Below are 18,138 nucleotides of genomic sequence, written 5' to 3'. Positions count from 1 at the left end.
ACTGCTTTAGGCATCCTACATATTCTAACTCATTTAGCCCTCTAGCAACTCCATGGGTATTATCATCCCCATTTTGTAAAGGAGAGAAATGAGGCCATAGGTGCCCTAGGTCTCACAGCTATGAAGTGGTAGAATCAAGGTTTGAACTCAGGCAGCCCAGACTCAGAGTTGGCTCTGAAGGGCTATGCTGTGCTCAGCAATCTGAGGGCCTCCCCGCCACCTCAGCATAACAGTGGAGCCAGATGGAAAAGCAGGAACCCAGGGCAGGAGCTGGGGGTGGTCAGAGCCCACCCACACCAGAACCGCCATGTCAGGGACTTGCACACCTCCCAGGGTGTGGGCGCCACGCTCAAGGGCCGAGTGGGGACAGGGTGCCAGGGCCAGCGAGACCTCCACCAATCAGCCCAGTGGAATTTGTGGACCATGTCTGGACCCTGATTCAAGCAAATCGAAGGTCACAGACACTTATGAGACAATCTGAGACATTTGAACACTGACCAGATATTTGATATCTAGTAGGGAGCAAAGACTGGGCGAGAAAAGGGTTTCCTGACTCCTGGTGTTGAGCTTTTTATCGACAGGAGTAGTCTCACTGTGCAGCACAGAGCCGTGTCGGGCCTCAGAGTTATGGCTTCGTGCGGAAACATGCCTCGGTGAGCACCAGCGCTTAGCTCGTTTTAATCTTTTAGTTGTGACGTGTGGTCACACTTTATTTTTTAAGAGTCCTTATCTTTGAGAGAGAAATACTAAAGAGGAGGATGTCAGTTCTGTTCACCGATGGGGGAAAAGAGATGAACAAGATCAGTGGAGAGCTGAGGATGGCTGAGCTGGAGGGGGTGGGGGATGGTACAGGAGGTTCACTGAGCTGTTGCGAATCATATGTAAATCACATGGAGACTTACAGTCATCTTCACTCCATCTGTCCTGCACTGTAAACAGGTTAAATGGTCAACATTGGACTTGCCAAGGAGATTTGCAACGATAAAGGAGGGCGCTAAGATTTCACCTGCCTGGGTTTGGGAAATGACCGAGACATTGACAGCTCACGTGCAGCTGGGCAGGAAGCGGGAGGTGGGCCCAGGAGGGGAAGGATCCAAAGTCTAATGTCGTAAAGATATCCTGACCTTCTGGTGCTGCCTGTGTGCGCCTGAGGTGGAACCAGGGGACAGAGCGCGGCTGGAAGCCCGGAGTGGAGGCCCCGGGGCCAGGTGAGTGGTCCCCCATGGTTGGAACAAGGAGGGGAGTGTCTTTCATCAGATTTCTAGAAGCAGAGCCTGAGACAAGGATTTTGCACAATAGGTCAGTGAGGATGTGCTCTCGGGAACAGAAAAGCACGGGAAGCAGGACAGGGCAGGTGAAATCAGCCAAGGTCAGGTATGGTCTGAGCTGCCCGCCCACATCAGCCTGATCCCACGTGGTGGGCTGATCAGAAGCTCAGACTTGGTCCCACCTTGGGGCAAGGAGGCCGTGGTTTTATACGCCATGCTGCAGGGTTGGGGGAAGCATGTAAGCTAAACTCCCAGAAGGGAGCAGCTGTGAGCTCTCAGCACCAACAATTACACTGGCTGGAAATGGGTGTCCACCCCGTGATGAAGACCTGGGAAGTGGGGTCGGGGGCACCAACAGCGTCCACCCCATGGCAGAATTCACTGCCCCATCCTGCTGCCAGTCGCTGACCATTAGAGCTGGGTGGGGCTGCTCAACCATTTCCAGTCCAATCCCAGGAACTCACACACACAGAGCAATTCTGAGGAAACAGAGTCCAAAAGAGAAGAAGGGACTTGTCCAGGACCACTCGGAGTCATGCCTGGGATCCTGGCCTCCTGACATCCCAGAGTGGCGGCCTCCTTTTCCCACAAGCCCCCAGCTCCTTGCAGGCGAACCTCTCTTTATACCAGCACTCGTCCTGAGCTGTGGGAGGCTGGCTTTGGCACATTCATGGCTATTTTCTAACTGGCATCTACTGAACCTAGACTCTCTAAGGGGTCTCCTAGTCCCCCACCAGCCCTTCTGTCACATGGTGGGATTCGATACCTCTCAACTCCTGCCTTTCTCTGCTTGACATGCATGCACCCCCATGCACACACATGTACATGCACACACACACACACACACCCAGAAGCTCTCCCTGTCCTCTAGGCCTCCACAGCACAGTCTGATTAGGATCACAGGTTTTCTCTGCGTGTCACAGGTTTTCTCTGCCTGCTCGACCACAAAGCTCCCATGGACACATCTTACTCACTGCTGCCTAAGTCCCTGTGGTGTTCAGCTTAGATCTCCAGAGATAAATCTCAGACAACCAGTTCAATACACTCTGTGCTGTCCACGCCCTTCCCCACCATCTCCAGGAGCCCAGAGCTCTCATGCCCCTCCCCCGCTGTGGTCACCCTTCCAGATGAGGACAGGATGTGCCAGGTCTTCACCAAGGCCCAGACGAGGACCAGATGAAGGGTGGTTGGCAGGATTGCTGGAATATGGCAGCCTGGAATAATGCTGGCTAATGTTTATTGAGCATTTGCTATGCTCCAGGCTCCAAATGCTGCAGACCTAATCCCGTAATCCTCACAGCCTCTGCCCCCACCCAGCTCCCCAGATGACAGGTGAGGAGACTAAAATACTGAGATGTAACCAGCCTGCCCAAGGTCAAAGCTCTGGGGACAGAGCCAGGATCTGACCCAGGCTTGTCCACTTCCAGCGCTCATGACCTGGTCTGCTCTGCTGGGGGCTGGAGGGTCCTGTCCAGCTCTGTCCCTGCCTGCCCTGCCATTTTGGAGCTGAGGGAGCAAAGGGTATACGTGCAGGACCCAGGGAGCACCCAGGCCTTGGCTGGTTTTCTGGGGGATGCCAGGCTGGCTGGTCCTGTGGGTCCTGAGCTGCCTGAGGAGAGTAGAGAGGGGTCAAGGCTAAAAGAGTTCCCCCCACTGTTCCCAAGGCTCTCCATCCCAGGTATAAGGCTTCTAAGGGCTCCAAGTTCATGACCTTCTTCTCAACAAACAGACTTTTCCCTCCAGTTATCTAAGTCCCACCCCCTCTGACTCCTCTCCTGGCTGGGTAAAGTTCCTGGTAGCAGCTCTCTACCCTGTAAAAGAATTATTTCGAGTTGGAAGTGACCCTAGAGATCACAGTCCAGTCCCTGCCCCCACCCTGATATGCACCTGAGAAAACCAAAAGGAAGGCAAAAAAAAGCCCAAAAAATCCAAAAGCAGAAGTCTGTAAGTTCCAGGCTTTGCCCAAAAGTGTTCCCCACAGAAAACCGAGTGTGTAGAATCGCTGGGCAGATGAGGAAAAGGTTCCATGGCCAGTTAAGTTTTGGGAAAGCCCTTAAAATAAAATAGAGTGCTCCACTGCAGGAATTCTCAGGGCCTTTAATACGCTAAAGAGAGGGAAGACGATACCCAGGGTTTCCCAAACTGAGTTGACCATGGAGCCCTTTTGCTGCTGATCTGTCAGGAACAGTATTCCGTGGAACATATTTTGAGAAGAGTTACTCCGGCCTCTTGACTCTAATTCCCTACTGGATATAAACCACTCCTACGGCCACAGCGCTGGAACGTGAATGCTGGGCAGAGGCCCACCTCAGTGACCAGGCACGCGCTGTCTCCCTGAACATCCTGTTCTGTCCAAGCTCCCCTCCAGCCCGGCCACCTGACTTCCTTCTTTTGTGCTTTCCAGTGGCGCCCAGACTCAGGTCCAGGTTCTGTCATCCAAGGCACACAGGAGAAGTCTAGTTGCAGCCCGCGGCTAATTGGTACAGGCCTCTGCCACCAGTTACATCCCTCAGTCCAGCTAGCTATGTCACAGGGGCCCTGAAGAGCTGGGAATTGAGACAGGGATGGATTCCCAAGCATAACTGGGTCAGGTCACAGAAAAGAATCACGCAGCAATGTGTCTCTGCGCTCAGCTTCAGGAGCCCATAAGGAGAAAGGCCCAACCTCCCCTCAACCCTCTGCACTGAACTGGAAGCTGTCCCTACAGGCCAACGGAGATACTGATCAGGGGTCCCAGCAGCCTGGGCACAGAGTGCTGGCGTCAGACCACACACTTCCTTGCTGTGTGATTTTTGGCCAAGGCACCTGATCCCCCTGGACCTTGGTCTCCTTTTCTATGGAATGGAGCCAAGTTCCTGGGGATCGAGGGGTGTCCACAGGCGCAGTGCCTAGCACAGAGCTGGTGCTCACCAACCCTGGGGCACCTCGACTTGCCGACACTGTCCCTTCTTTTCCTGTTCGGGCTTTAGTCATCCAGATTACTCGTCCCCGCCGGCCTCCTGAGGCTCCCTCCCCCTCTCACCATCACCATCTCCACGGCAGGAAAACTGCAAAGGATGGACGCTCAGGCGGGACCTCCTGCATTCACACTGTCAGAATCAAAACTGAGGGGCATGTGCCCCCCACTTTCTTTTTACTAGAGTGAAAACAGCCCACTCCCTTTAAAGAATGTGCTCATTAGCCCCATCCCCGTAGAAAGCCATCTCCTACTGGGATCCCCACAGCCAGTACCACTCTTCTGTCCCTCCCAGTGCCCCCACTCCATTCTCCTTTTCTTACCAAGTCACCAGGCAGCCCCCACAAAATGAGCAGGGCCCTCAGCAAATGGCGCTTTCGCCTTCTGCAGAGTTTTCCCAACCATCTCTTCATGCCCGTTAAAATACCCAGAACAGTCATTTTCGTTCACTGAGACAATGGCACATGAAGGATTGAAGCCCACAAGCTTTGGAGCCAGTCTGCCAGGCTTTGAGTCCCAGCCGAGTCGTTTACTGGCTCTGTGTCCTTCAACTAGTGGCTTAATCTCTCTGAGCCCCATGTTCAACTGGAAGCAAGGACAGTATTTCCCTCATAGGGTTGGGATGAAGATAAAACCAAGTAATGGTTATAAAATGCTTATCCCAGGGCCAGGAACTGAGAAAGTACTTGTAAATGTAAACTTATTGTCTTCGTTAAATATCGACTTCCTAGCTCAATGTTGGCTCATAGCCTCAGCAGAAGGTTCCTTCCTTTCTCTTCCCCATCACCCCAAACCCACGAGGCGCCACCATGGCCACAGGTGGTGGGACAATTATTTGATTCCCACCTGGTCTCATTTGGCTCATCCTGGGCCAGTAGGTGGGGGCTGCTTACAAAATTGCCCACACCTGCCCAGGCCTCCTGTGCCTCCGGGTTCTTGACAAACTGCAATCCACCAGTTCGGGTGAGTCTCGTCTTTGCATGGTTGGGGAGTTTGTCTGGTCCTCATTTTTTGCCCCAGTAGAAGCTGTGACCCAGTACACCCCACAGAGGCTGTGAGTGGCTGTTTCTCCCCATCCCTGGGGGGCCAGGTTATCCCAGGCCAAATCAAGTTCAGGGACTGCTGGCCAGGGCCGCCACTGTTCTGGGGAAGCCTCTGGTCCCAAGGGGAGAGGGGACAGGCATTTAGTCTCACTCAGGCACAAGCCCCAGAAACAAGACAGGTTCTGACTCAGCCTCTCTCCTTGGCCCGCAGCCAGCCTCCTTGGCCCAAGTCATGGCAGCAGAAGCCACCGGAGAAGCCAGAGTGATTCCCAAATCTGGAACTGGGGGGCTCAAGCCGTGGCAGGCGATCAGTCCAGCCCAGCCTGGCCAGGCAAGTCTATCCCAGAAGGCGGCCCAGCCGGGCCACCTACCTCCAGACTGGCACCAGGAGAAGTCCCAGAAGCCGAGAGGTCTTCTCAAGGAGCTGGGCGTGAGTGTCCGTTTCCTGGGGCCCTGGAGGGAGAGGGGAGTGGGATACCTGGGAAGGATGCTAGGATGCCCTGAGGACAGAGGACGGTGACAAGAAAGCCTCCAGCTTCCCTCCTTAACACTCATCTTAAAATTGAAAAGGCCATGAGAGGTGGTGGGAGGCTGTGCACACCTACACCGGCTCAGGGTCGGCTCGTAGGAAGTCCTCCACAGAAGACATGGCCTCCCCTTTCCTTCTCTCCCCCATCCCTCCAAATCTGGGTGGCACTGGCATGGCCACAGTGGTAGGACAATTACTTGATCCCCGCCTGCCTTCCGGAGGAAGTGGTCTTTCCTTACAGACCCACCAGGAGCCCTTAGAAGGTAGAAGCAGGCTCATCTCAGGCAGTTGTTCCAGGGCACCCATGACCTCCTAACAGGGGTTCACTGTTCCCTGCCCAGGCCTTCCACATTGTCATCGCTCTGCTCCACGTGTTCCTCGGGGGTTACCTGATCTCTACAGTCAAGGACCTTCACCTGGTGGTGCTGAAGTCCTGGTATCCATTCTGGGGAGCTGCCTCTGTGAGTAGGAGCCAAACATGGGCTGGGTGTGGAGGCCAGCAGGTGGCCTGGGGGACACTGGCCTCTGGGACCAGGTGCAGAGTGGGGAAGAGAGCTCATAGGAAGGAGGCACCAGCCAGCGCCTTCTCCAAATCTCCATGTCTCTGCTTATGTCCTGCAGCCCCGCTGGAAATGGCTCCCTCCCAGGAGAGCGCTCCCAAGTTCTGTGCTCTTTCCTAATTTAACACGTGCCTCCAGCAGAGAAGGGAGCGAGTGTGAGCTGGGGGCAGCTCCACCTTTCCCAGGCTTCTGGGCAGCCAGGCTGCCTTTGCACGAGCAACACATCCCCAGGGCCCTACGTCTCTGTCGGTGTCGACCTGCCAGAGCACGAAGGTGTAAGGTGTGGCTCCTGTCCTCTCAAGGCCATCAGCCAGGATGGGACAGGAGAGGAGGCCAGTGCATGGTTCCCAGAGGCTCCCCAAGGCATCCTCCCCGACCTGGGTCCCTGGTGGAGTCCTGCTCACACGCAGTCCCGGTTCCACAGCACCCTCTCGGGCAGGTGTCCCAGCCCCCCACTGTCACTCCAGTCCACTGTGCCAGCTCCAAGCTTTCAGTGCACAGGGATGAAACGGTCTCCATGTGCGGTGCCTCCCAGTGACTGGCACATAGTAGGCACTCAGCAGACGTTTGAAAGAATAATTGCAGAAATACACTAGAGACCTTAGAACCGAGAGCTAATCTCCACATTGCAGGATTCAGGAAGGTGAAAGGGTGTGTGTGGAGGGGATAGTGCAGCTGACCCCGGAGAGATGGCTTGGGCTAGTAAAGGGGAGAAGCGGGAGGGCCTGGGAGGCACAGCTTGATCCCAGGCATCAAGGTTTGTGTGCAGAAGGCACGGAACCCTGGTTAAGTGAGCCTGGAATGGGCCACGTGGCAGGCAGGGTGAGCCCCCTGTGTTGGTGAAATAGTATTCTCAACCCCACTGGTCACCAGAGGTGGGTTTTCTTACAGAATAACAGCAAGGGAAGGGATTTGTAGGTTTCAAGGAACCCCAGCTTCTCTCTTACGACTGTTTCAAATCTGGCCTGCAGTTTCTCATTTCAGGGATCTCGGCAATAGCAATGGACACGGTTTTGAAAACATACCTGGTAAGTTGGAGCATTGAGATCATTCCCTTCCATCCCCAGCCTGGGGTGACCTTATGAAGGGCATCTGTGTGCGTTGGCGATTCAGGAGGCAGCCGTCCAGGATTTCTGGGAGCAGGCACAAGTCTTCAAATCAGCAGAGGGCATCCAAGCGGAAAGGTGCCCACACCCAGGACGTCTGCCCCTCACATCCCTGACTCCATGCCATTCTCTCCACCCGCTGCCCTTCCTCCATCCCAGTTCTGTCCACCGTCATGTCTGGCCTGGAGGTTGCATCCAGCCTGTTCTCCACATAGCAGCCTAGTGACTGGTCTGACTGCAGGTCTGACTGCATCACCCCACTGCTGTCAACCTTGGTTCCCTGGTGTCCTTGGCTTGTCTCCAACATCAGCAAGTGTGCAAGCCCCAGTCGCAGCTGGGTTTCCATCTGCTTCTCATCTCTAAGTGCCAGCCAGACACAGCCGTGGTCCTCCCCTGTGCTGTGCTGTCCACTGCCCCAGCACCTCTACCTCTCCCCACTGCACGTTCTCTCCCAGTTTGGACTTACTCCTGACCATTGTTCAAGACTCAGCTCACATAACTTGTCCTCCTGGAGATTTTCCCTGACCTGGCAGGACTAGCTCCTGTGTCCCACAGCTCCTGGGACTTGCCTGTCCCCTTGTCTCTCTCCCATACACAAAGCTGTGTGGGCAGCAGGTGTCTGAGCATCTTTCTAGTGCGGGGAGAGGGGGCAGGCACAGAGTAGACACCAACACAGAACTGGCTGATAGACGTAGATGATGGGAGGACCGTCCCCTACCAGTCCTATTGCATGGCCTCAGCCCACCCTCTGCCCCAGAAGGCTTGGTCTTGTCCACATTTGTGCCCTCAGCCTGAGCTGGGCTGTGGCTGTTCCCTGCCCTCACAAGGGATGTAGAGAACAGGAGGTAGTTGTGCAGTTTACCCGGCAGAGGCAGGAGACGCTTGGCAAAGACCTGCCCAGTCCTCCGGGGCTGGGAGCTTCAGACCCACCAGCCTCCCCTTCCTATACCTGAGCACAGGGAGCCTCTTACTGTAGAGAAATCCATTTTAGTACAAGGCGTTGGAGGTTCCCTCTGTCCATATGTTTCCCCATGACAGGGGCTTGCACTTGGTAAGAGGCTCTTGGAATAATGCTTAACCCAAGATGATGATGAATGGAGGCATTTCGGGGACCACGGTAGGCGGGGCAGGGAGCACACCTGGAGTGGGTGAGGACAGGCCACCTTCAGGGCTGCTCCCGCCCTTTCCTGTGGGGAATGGACTCGGTGAGTGGCCATATGAGTGTCGGGTCCCTGATCAGTTGGCATATCTGATACCAGGATGGTCAGGGTTGGCTTTGAGAGGGAGATGAGGTGGGGACATCATGCCTCTGAACTTGGAGGCAGCCCCTGGGTCCCCCAATCCTATCCCATAGAGAGCGAGGGCCACCAGGGCCCCCCCAGTGATCAGCTAGCTCCAAAATTCATGTTTAGATACGGAACTTTTAGCCCAGAGACGGACAGGATCTTTCCTGAGATCACAAAGCGAGCTACTGGCAGGCCTGGGTGAAGGACCTCGGTCTGGGTCTCTAACCTTTGAACGGTTGTCACTTTTGTTATTTGCTTGCAGAAGATGTTGTGCCTGATAACAAACATCACCAGCTTCTTCTGCGTCCTGGCCGGCCTCTTTGTCATGGCCAAGGATTTGTTTCTGGAGAATCCGTTTGAGTCCCCGATCTGGAGACCGTACCCCAACAGCACAGTGAGTGTCCAGGCTCCCAAAGTCCTCTGACTCCCAGAAGGCACTGCCTGGGGTTCAGCCGAGAGCAAGTTTCTGGCTCTCAGAAAACCTTTTCTGGAGCCCAGGTGGAGGTCTTGGGGCCCTCGGCCTACCTGTCCCTACCTCTACCCTCCCGAGGCGTGATGCGTATGGGGATGCTGGCCGTCTCTCTGGTCAGCATCACTCACATCACTGAGCCCAACCCCACCTTTATAGATGCGGAAACTGAGGCCCAGGGAGGTGGAGGGGCCCGTCTGAGGTTGAGCAGCAAGTTGGCAGCAAATTCAGACCCACGGCCTGGAACTGCTGGTTCCCTGCTCAAGGCTCCTGAAATACCAGAGCCTCAGTGACCCCATTCTCTGTGAGCCTCACAGCAGCTTTGCAGAGCTGGCTGAGTCCACTTTGTTACCCCCCTATTCTATAGGAGTGAATGCTGAGGTCCAGAGAGGCTAAATTAGTGGACCAAGGTCACACAGCAAGGTGGGGGTGCAGGGAGGACTCAAAGCCAGATGTACGACTCCAAGCCCGGTGCTCTTTTCAGCACAGCCACCTCTGAAGCAGGAGGTATATTAGCCACTCCACGTGGGTGGCTGTGGGCCTCTGAGTCAGGTTCCAAAGGTTCTGACCATGCTGGCTTGCTATTCCTTATTGCTTTCCACTGAGCCCACACACATGTGAACCGACATGCAGGCACACATGTTCACAGACACATACACACACACACACACACACACACATTTCCCCACTGAATGCTCTGGCCCCGTGAGATGCCCCAACTGCATGGTGGTCCTCAGACCAGAATTTGACCAGACCCACAAGATCCTCCAACCCTCAAACGTTAGGCAGATCTCACTGAGGACACATGGGTGCCAGGCGTTGGGTGCAGAGCAATGGCAGAGACAAACCCAGTCCCAGCCCCACACAGTCCCCCACCTGCCCCATGTACTCCTGGGGGGAAAGCCCCCCTCGGGCCCCTGCCTGTGCCACGCGATGGGTGCAGGCATCCAGCGAGGCCTCCCCCTGTTGCCCCACCTTCCTCTTTCCCGCTGTCCCTCCTAGGTCCACATCCAGAGGCTGGAGCTGGCCCTGCTCTGCTTTACCTGCCTAGAGCTCTTCCTGCCCGGGCCCACAGCTGTCATAGCCTACAGGGACCGCTGTCTGTCTGCAGAGGTGAGAGCCCTCGAGAGCTGGGGACCGGAAGCAAGAGAAGGCTCTGAAAGGGGCGGTATAGACAGGGGGTACATGAGGAGCGCGCCTCTCATTGCTGAGCACTGATTCAGCGGGGCCACAGAGGCAGCCAGTAGGGGCCACAAGGCACAGGGCAGAGAGAATGCCAGTTTGAGGTGAAAAGTGCGGAGCCACCAACGGGAAAACACCATGGGTGCCCCAAACAACAGGCCACTGTGCTCCCAGCTCCAATGGCCCTGGGAGATCTGTGGAGGCCGGGCAGGATGGGAGAAGGGACATCCAGCAGAGGGGACAATTTGTACAGTCATTTGGCAACAGGACAGGGAAGGCCTGGGAGAGCTGCAGCGTGTTGTGGGGTTTGGCTATGGTGGGGCAAGTGGGGGAGGGTGACCAGGGCCGAGCACTTCAGGCATACCAGGGTCTCTCTCTAGTAAGCACTTGAGATAAACGGTACTTTTATTGAACTGAATCTGCTCAACAACCCTTTGAGTTAGGTGCTTACTTCCCTATGCTACAGATAAGTAAACTGAGGCTTAGAGAGGTCACCTCATTTCCCGAGGTCAAATTAGCGGGTCAGGAAATCCAGGCCTTAGCCTGAGCTGTGTCTAACCCACGGCCAAGCCCTTGTCTGCACGTGCGGGTGGCAGAAAGGCAGGCTGGGAAGTAGAATTCTATCCTCGCTCCCATGGCCCTGGCCAGACGTGATTTCCTAGGCATTTTTTTTAAAGGAACAAAGTTTATATTACAATCTTAACGTTAGAACACTATAAAAACATATGTTCTAAATCTCCCATAATCTTGCAGATTTACATTTTGATTGTTTTCATGTTAGTGTCATCCATCTACTGAGTTTTCACATAACGCAGATATGAGTTTGTGGCCCTGAGTTTTAACACCAAGCAAATAAGTTGTCCTCGTTACTGCCTGGCTGTAACTAGGAATAATGTCCTTCTCATTAGGACATCAGAAAGCTACAGGGGGGCCTGGGGCTGTTGAGGCCAACCCCACTTTTAAGGATGGGGAGACTGAGGCCCCTACCTGGCCACAGGAATTAACCATAATTGTTCCCATTTACGACACTTGCTGTGCCAAGCACTGTGGCTAAATGCTGCAGGTGGATATGTCAATTTCCTACTGCTGCTGTAACAAATGATCGCAAACTCGGCAGCTTAAAATGACACAGCTGTATTTATTACCTTACGTTTCTGGAGGTCAGCAGTTTGAAACGGGGCTCGCTGGGCTAAAATCCAGGTGTCGGCAGGGCTGCCTTCCTCTCTGGAGACGCTAAGGGAGAATCTGTTTCCTGGCCTCTTCCAGCTTCTAGAGGCCGCCTGCATTCCTGGGCCTGTGTCCCCTTCCTCCACCTTCAAAGCGAGCGGCCCAGCATCCTCAAACATCTCTCTTCTGTCCCCCTCTTCCTTGTGAATACATTGGGCCCACCCACAGGATCCGCAATCATCTCCCCACCTCAAGGTCACCTGATTAGCAACGTTAACTCCCTTTGCCACGTAACCTGAGATATTCACAGGTTCGGGGATGAGGACATGGATGTCCTTGGGGGCATCCTTCTGCCTACCACACTGGCTCAGACCTTGAACCTCACAGCCCATCTTGGGAGGCAGGTCCTGCTTTCTCATTTCAAAGAAGAGGAAAGAGGCTCTGAAAGGTTAAGTGATCTCCCACGGTCACACAGCCAGGAAGTGGCCAAGCCGGGCCTCTTCCAAAGGCCTTTGTGGACGCCTCCAACTGAGAGGACAGTGCCAGGGACTGGCTCTGCAACCCTGGTTTAGTGCCACCCTGTCACAGATCAGGGATGAGGATGAGGCAGCAGTCACCGGGAACAGTGTCAGCATTAACATGCCCCTAGAATGTATTCGGCTAAGAGGGACCTTGGTGTGTCAGCTGGCCCAGCCCCGTCAGGGAAGCCAACAGGGTAAGTGACTTGGTGGCCAGCACACAGGTAGCCGGTTTGGCATGAGGGCTCGTCAGCTGACTACCCCATGAGCCTCTCCCCAACTCCCTTCTCAAGAACAGGGAGGTGGATGGAGAGAGTCACACATCAGCCTCGTGGAAGTCCCTCTGTCTCTCCACCTCAGTTTCCCCATCTTCATAGCGACCTTAAGACTTCAACAAGTGAGCCAGCAGCAAAGTGCTTTGTAAACAGCCGCTGACTCCACGTATGTGAGCAGTGGGCACAGTGGCTTTTCTTTTGCAGGAGGATGACTTGTTTCTTGTTCCTGACACAAACGTGTTCAGGGCGCCTCCACCATCTTATGAGGACGTGGTTCAAGGTGACACACAAGAGGAACAAACGCAGAGGTGACGAGGCCCTGGGACCCCCCCACACACATACCATCCCTTCCCTCTAGCCCATTCCCCAGGGGGCCATTACCTGAAAGGAGCGAACGATGCTTTTGCAAGAACTGTCTGCCCTGTACCAGTGGCCGAGGTGGGGTGGCCCCATCCCCTCAGGTGCAGGAGGGGCCTCCAGGTCCCCACCCCACTAAGACCACAGCACCTGACTGTTTGGCCCGAGCTGCCTCAGCTGGACCAGAGCATGACTGGGTCCTCCCCACCTGTCCTGCCGCCTTGGGAGCAGACCTGAGCCAGCAGCCTTGGCGTCCATCTCACACCCACTACCTTCCCTTGTCTACTTTCTCCAATCAACAGTGGTTGCTCGGAGAGCTTGTGAAGCGAGCCAGAGATGGGTCCTTGGAGCCCAGGAGGCCTGGCCTTCCCTAGACTCAACCTACTAAGAGTTTCTGGGGGAACTGTGGGTCTGAATTCATGGCTTCAGGGTGGGAGCAGCAGAGGGCTGAGGCGGACAGAAACCATGGCCGGTTCCTCCCTCCTAAACCAGCAACGGCTCTGCCTGCCTCCCTGGGCGTCAGTGTCTCCATCTGTGCCCTAAGGGGTCGAGTGGATGAAGTGACCAGGACCTCCCCACTGGAAAGCTCTGAGATCAGGAGTCGAATTCCGGATTCCGGTGGCGACATCCAAGGTTGCCAACGAAACTTCAGAATTCCACACCTACTTGTGCTAAGTAAAGACGGTGAGGGAGAGAGAACTGCCTCCCTCATTTCGCAAATCTCAGTCATCCAGGACAATCTTCGTGACTTTTGCTTATTTGTAAATTGTGCTCTGTTCCGTTTATGTTTTCTTAAGTTGATTTTTTTTATCATATAATACTATTTTAGAAGGGTACTTTGTATCAGCAACAAACAGGAAGTCCTATCCTTCCATAAAAAGAAGCTAACCACAAAAATAATGTAAACACAGTGAAAATAAAGCAAAACTCACATGCCACCCACCTCTGTGATCTCACCTGTTATTTCTCTGCCCTTTGGCTTGCTCTGCTCCAGCCACCCTGGCTTCCTGGAGGTTCCACAGACACCCCAGGCACAGCCCTGCCTCTGAGCCATCCCCTCGCCCTTCCTCGGCCTGGACTCTCTTCCCCCCAGGTGTTTACAGAGCCCACTTTTTGAAGCTTTACTAAGTTACTGACTCTGGGCCAAGGCCACTGTCATTTCATCTTCCCATCAATCTGTGAGGTAGGTTCTGTTACTATCTCCATTTCACACAGGCTCAGAGAAGTGAAGCAAGTTGCCCAAAGGTGCAGAGCTGGTAAGCGGCAGAGCCAAGATTTAGACCGAGGCAACCTGGCTCCAACCCGAAGTGCTGCCTTCTGACAACACGCAGACACAGCTATAGCGTGGCCCTGCTCTGCGGGAGCTGCTCAGATGAGACTTGCACATACGAGAGGCTACCACACTGACCTACACAGCAAAGCCAGCCCTCGCAGCTCGTGGGAACCCTGTCCTCCCAGACAGGCCATGTCCCCTGTGGCAGCCCACGTTTTTCATCGTCTGGGGGAGCAGTCCTCTCTATAATGTCTTATGACACCCCCTGTGTGTAGAGATGCCCTCAGGATCACTTGCCCTTGCACTGGGTATTCCCAGGGGCCAAGGTTCTCCGACCTGCCTTGTCACCTCCCTTGCTGCCAGTTTTGGCTGTCACCTCTGGTTCCAATCACTGGCTTGCCTGTAGCCTCTTTTCTCCATTCCTGTTCTGCTGCTTCTGTGGGTTGCAGCCAGCTTTAGAACAGAACGTAAGGTAGAGGTCATGGGCTCTGAGAAAGCATCAGAGAGAGCCAAGAGCTGTGCAAACGTGGGACACGTACAAGCTTTCAAACGAGGAAAGTACAGGATGGAAAGAACCTCACTGTGGAGACCTGGGTACAAAGTCCAGCCCCGCAGTGACTTACCTTGTGATCTTGACTCAGCCCCTTCCCCTCGGTGGGCCTCAGTTTCCCCATTTGTAAAATGGAACATTGTGCTAGACTGGTGGTTTCCTTCCATAAAGGGAGAGAAGCCACCTTCTTGATATATGTATTTTTTAAATCTACAAATAAAAGACTTGTGGAAACAACTTCCCTTTAAAAGGGCATGATGTCCTGGCCTCTGCAGGTGGCTGGTGGGAGGTCATACTGGGTCAGCCGGCCTCAGTCCAGTGTGCTCACCGCCCAGTCCCGCTCAGGCTGGTCGACGCCAAGACCTGCTGGAGTGAATCCTGCCATGAGACAGTTGACACCTGGAGCACAGAATACAGAATTTTGAGCACCAGGTTAAAAACTGAAAGCAATCTTTGACTACTGTTGATGTTGTCGCTAGATTTTAGTCAATATTTTGACATGTATTCAGTCCTTAAGCTAAACCTAATACTTTCCCCATTGTGAAAAAAATTCAAACATTCAGAAAAGTTGAAAGGCTAGTACAGTGATTGGAGTGTTAACAATGTGCATATCTGCTTTCTGTCTTTCTCCATTTGTATCTATATCCCTCACATACATCCACGTACACATGAGTACACGCTTACGTTTCATATATATAATTTTTTGTTAAACCATTTGAAATTAAGTCGCAGATGTCATAACCCTTTGTTCTCAAATTCTCTCACCTGCATTTTTCCTAAGAATATGGATATCCTACATAACCACAATGCTATTATTGCACTAAGAAAATTAAAACCATGAAGAAGCTGAGCTGAGTCTCAAGTGGAGGAAAGTGCTCCTGGCAGAGAGAACAGCCTGGGCACAGGCATGGGATTAGAGAAGCAGAAGCAATCACGGTCTCCAAGCACAGGACGCCCACTCCACTCGGGGGTTAGCATCCGCGGTCAGTAGGTAAGATAGAAATCATGGCAGTGGGGGCAGCCAGTTAGCTCAGGTGGTTAGAGCGCAGGCTCATAACACCAAGGTTGTCGGTTCGATTCCCACATGGGCCAAGGATCTGCGCCCTCCACAACTAGATTGAAGACAACTACTTGACTTGGAGCTGACGGGTCCTGGAAAAACACACTATTCCTAAATAAAAATAAAATTTAAAAAATCATTGCTGTGGACGGGATGTTTGCATCCCCCAAAATTCTAGGTGGAAACCCTAATCCCGTTAGGCTTGGTGGGGACTAATTGGAGGTGAGGACTTTGGGAGGTGATTAGGTCATGAGGGTGGAGCCCTCATGAATGGGGTTAGTGCCCTTAGAAGAGACAGGAGAGAGCTCACTTCCCTCTCTGCTCTCTACTGTGTAAAGATACAATGAGAAGGCAGCCGTCTGCAGGCCGGGAAGGGGGTCCTCACCAGAGGCCAATCGCGCTGGCACCTGAACTCGACTTCCACCTCCAGAGCCGTGAGAAATGTTTGCTGTTTAAGTCACCCAGCTTATGGTACCCTGTTCTAGCAGCCTGTGCTAAGACAATCATGTAGGGTCAAAGTCACGTAGGGACTTGTTCTTGAAAATCCCATAAATTACCCAAAAGTTCAGTAATGTGAACCAGACCACATGAGGGAGCAGCACATCCCAGTAGCTGCATAGTCGGCAGGACTTACAGGACCAAGGGTGTATCCTAATGGGAGAGTTAGAGCAGCAGGGATGCAAGACAGATCTGCAGGATTTCCCTGCATAGCCTCCAGCTTGGAAAAATAACAGGAAAGGGCTGGGGCTGCCACCACGTCCTGGAGGGCACCTGCTTGAACCCAGAGTGAGGGAACAATGCTCTCAGCAGCCCATTGCCTCCTTGCCAGGGCCCAGGAGCTGGGTGACATCCTGCTAGGGCTACTCTGGGGTAAGGGCTCAGCTTCCCTCTGGCTCGCTTCACCTTTCCTTTTGTAATGCTCCACACCTGTGCATGGGTGCCTGCACCATGCCTGAGCAGGTCTTGGTCCATGGTAAGGTCAGCAAGTGGGCAGAGGGTGCCGGTCTAGCTCTGATGTCAGTGTAAGCAGCTGAGCCAGACATCTGAATCCCAGATACTGCGTTCACTGGCTGGGGCCTCTGAGCCCCAGTTTCCTAAATGGGGCTCACTTACCTTGCCCGTGAGCCCTAATGATAGGAAGAGCAGAGAGAGCCAGACGCTATTTTTCATGGGTGACACTCAGACGCAGCATGTGAAGGGCTAGGTCACAGTGTGGCTCTCAGGGTCAGAAAAGCCTAGGAGGAAGCTGGTCGCACTGTGGCACAAATGACCACAAACTCTGGGCACTCAGCCTAGGCTGAGTGTTCTGGAAGGAGAGGTTGAAGCAACCAGGGTGCTTGAAAACACAGCCCAGGGAGGGTCGGGAGCACAGGCTTTGTGCTTGGGCACAGATGAGCTCAGATGCCAGCTTTGAGACCTCAGGCAAGTGACTTAGGCTGCTGAGCCTGTCTTCCTGACTGAATCACAATGATGAAGGTGCCTGCCCCACCCCGACTCCGTATTCTGACAGCTAAAGGATTCAATGCACAGAGCATGCTCAGCACACTCAGAACCTGGCATTACTTGTGGAATTGACATTACTGATGAATAATATCTCATGAAGGAGGGTTGGGCTAGATGCCCGAGCCGGTCCTACCTCAGGTGACTAGGGTTCTATAACCCGTGGTGCTCGGCTGGGGAGGGGAGGCCTGGGTCTGCCCCTAGTTGGCTGAGTGAGTTTGAAAAGCGTTCATTCTCCCCAGGCCTCTATTTCCTTTGCTGCTAAGTGAGGAGGTAGATGGGGAGTTTGTGACAATGACACCTAGACAAAGGTCAGTTCAGCTGATTCTTGGGAGACAGAGCCTCTTCCAGGAACGCTCCAGGCGTTAGCTCACCCCACCCCCACCCTCCAGGCCCTGTAGATCCTTATTGCTTGCTCCATGTCAGCTGTGGGGGCATTCTTGCTGCCACCCCGAACTTCCGGTGGAGTGCTTGTGAGTACCCTGGAGACCTCAACTGGTGGAGGCCCAGAAGTGAGCCAGGGAGGCCACAGGGACTTGGGGCCTGTACTCCCACCCTGGGCCATTGGAGGAGAGTTTAAGTCTGCAAAACGGGGGTGAAGGTGCAGGATGTAGAGCTGTTCTGAGCTGGAGGGGAAGATTTCCTCCACTCCACCGAGCTCCCCCAGGCAGGAATGGGAGGCCCAAGGGAGGGTGCTGGGGCCAGCTGCTTCACTGCACCTGGGTTCAGGGAGGAGGGGAGTCAGGAAAGGGCCCCTATCCCAGGAGATGTTGCCCAAGGAAGAAGAAAGGTGAGACCCCTGAGAGGCTCCTCCCATGGCGGCACTCAAGTCAAGAAATTCAGCCACCGCAGTGGAACAAACCCCCCAGGATTTAGAATCAGAGACTTAATTTCTAGACCAGATCTATCAATCCTCAGCCCTGTGGCTTGGGCAGGATGTTGCCTTACAGCTACCTCCACGACCCCCACCCCCACCCCCCTGCACTAACCCCTGACCTAACGAGGTCCTGAGGAAGTGTCTCGGAACGCTGAGACCCGG

At 54.1% G+C, this 18,138-nt stretch overlaps 1 protein-coding gene across 1 annotated transcript; it reads left to right on the top strand.

The window, feature by feature from the left end:
* Positions 1-1,118: 1,118 nt before the first annotated feature.
* Positions 1,119-13,642, top strand: MS4A10 (membrane spanning 4-domains A10). The gene is made up of 8 exons (XM_019655952.1): positions 1,119-1,208; positions 5,479-5,697; positions 6,138-6,257; positions 7,328-7,384; positions 9,011-9,142; positions 10,220-10,330; positions 12,564-12,667; positions 13,019-13,642. The coding sequence occupies exons 2-8, from the start codon at positions 5,500-5,502 to the stop codon at positions 13,038-13,040; spliced, it is 744 nt and encodes a 247-aa protein (XP_019511497.1). The 5' UTR covers positions 1,119-1,208; positions 5,479-5,499; the 3' UTR covers positions 13,041-13,642.
* The last annotated feature ends 4,496 nt before the right edge of the window (positions 13,643-18,138 follow it).

Source organism: Hipposideros armiger, unplaced genomic scaffold, assembly GCF_001890085.2.
Source record: "Hipposideros armiger isolate ML-2016 unplaced genomic scaffold, ASM189008v1 scaffold_253, whole genome shotgun sequence".
NCBI classification, from domain to species: Eukaryota; Metazoa; Chordata; class Mammalia; order Chiroptera; family Hipposideridae; genus Hipposideros; species Hipposideros armiger.
This window is presented reverse-complemented; position numbering and strand designations above follow the sequence as displayed.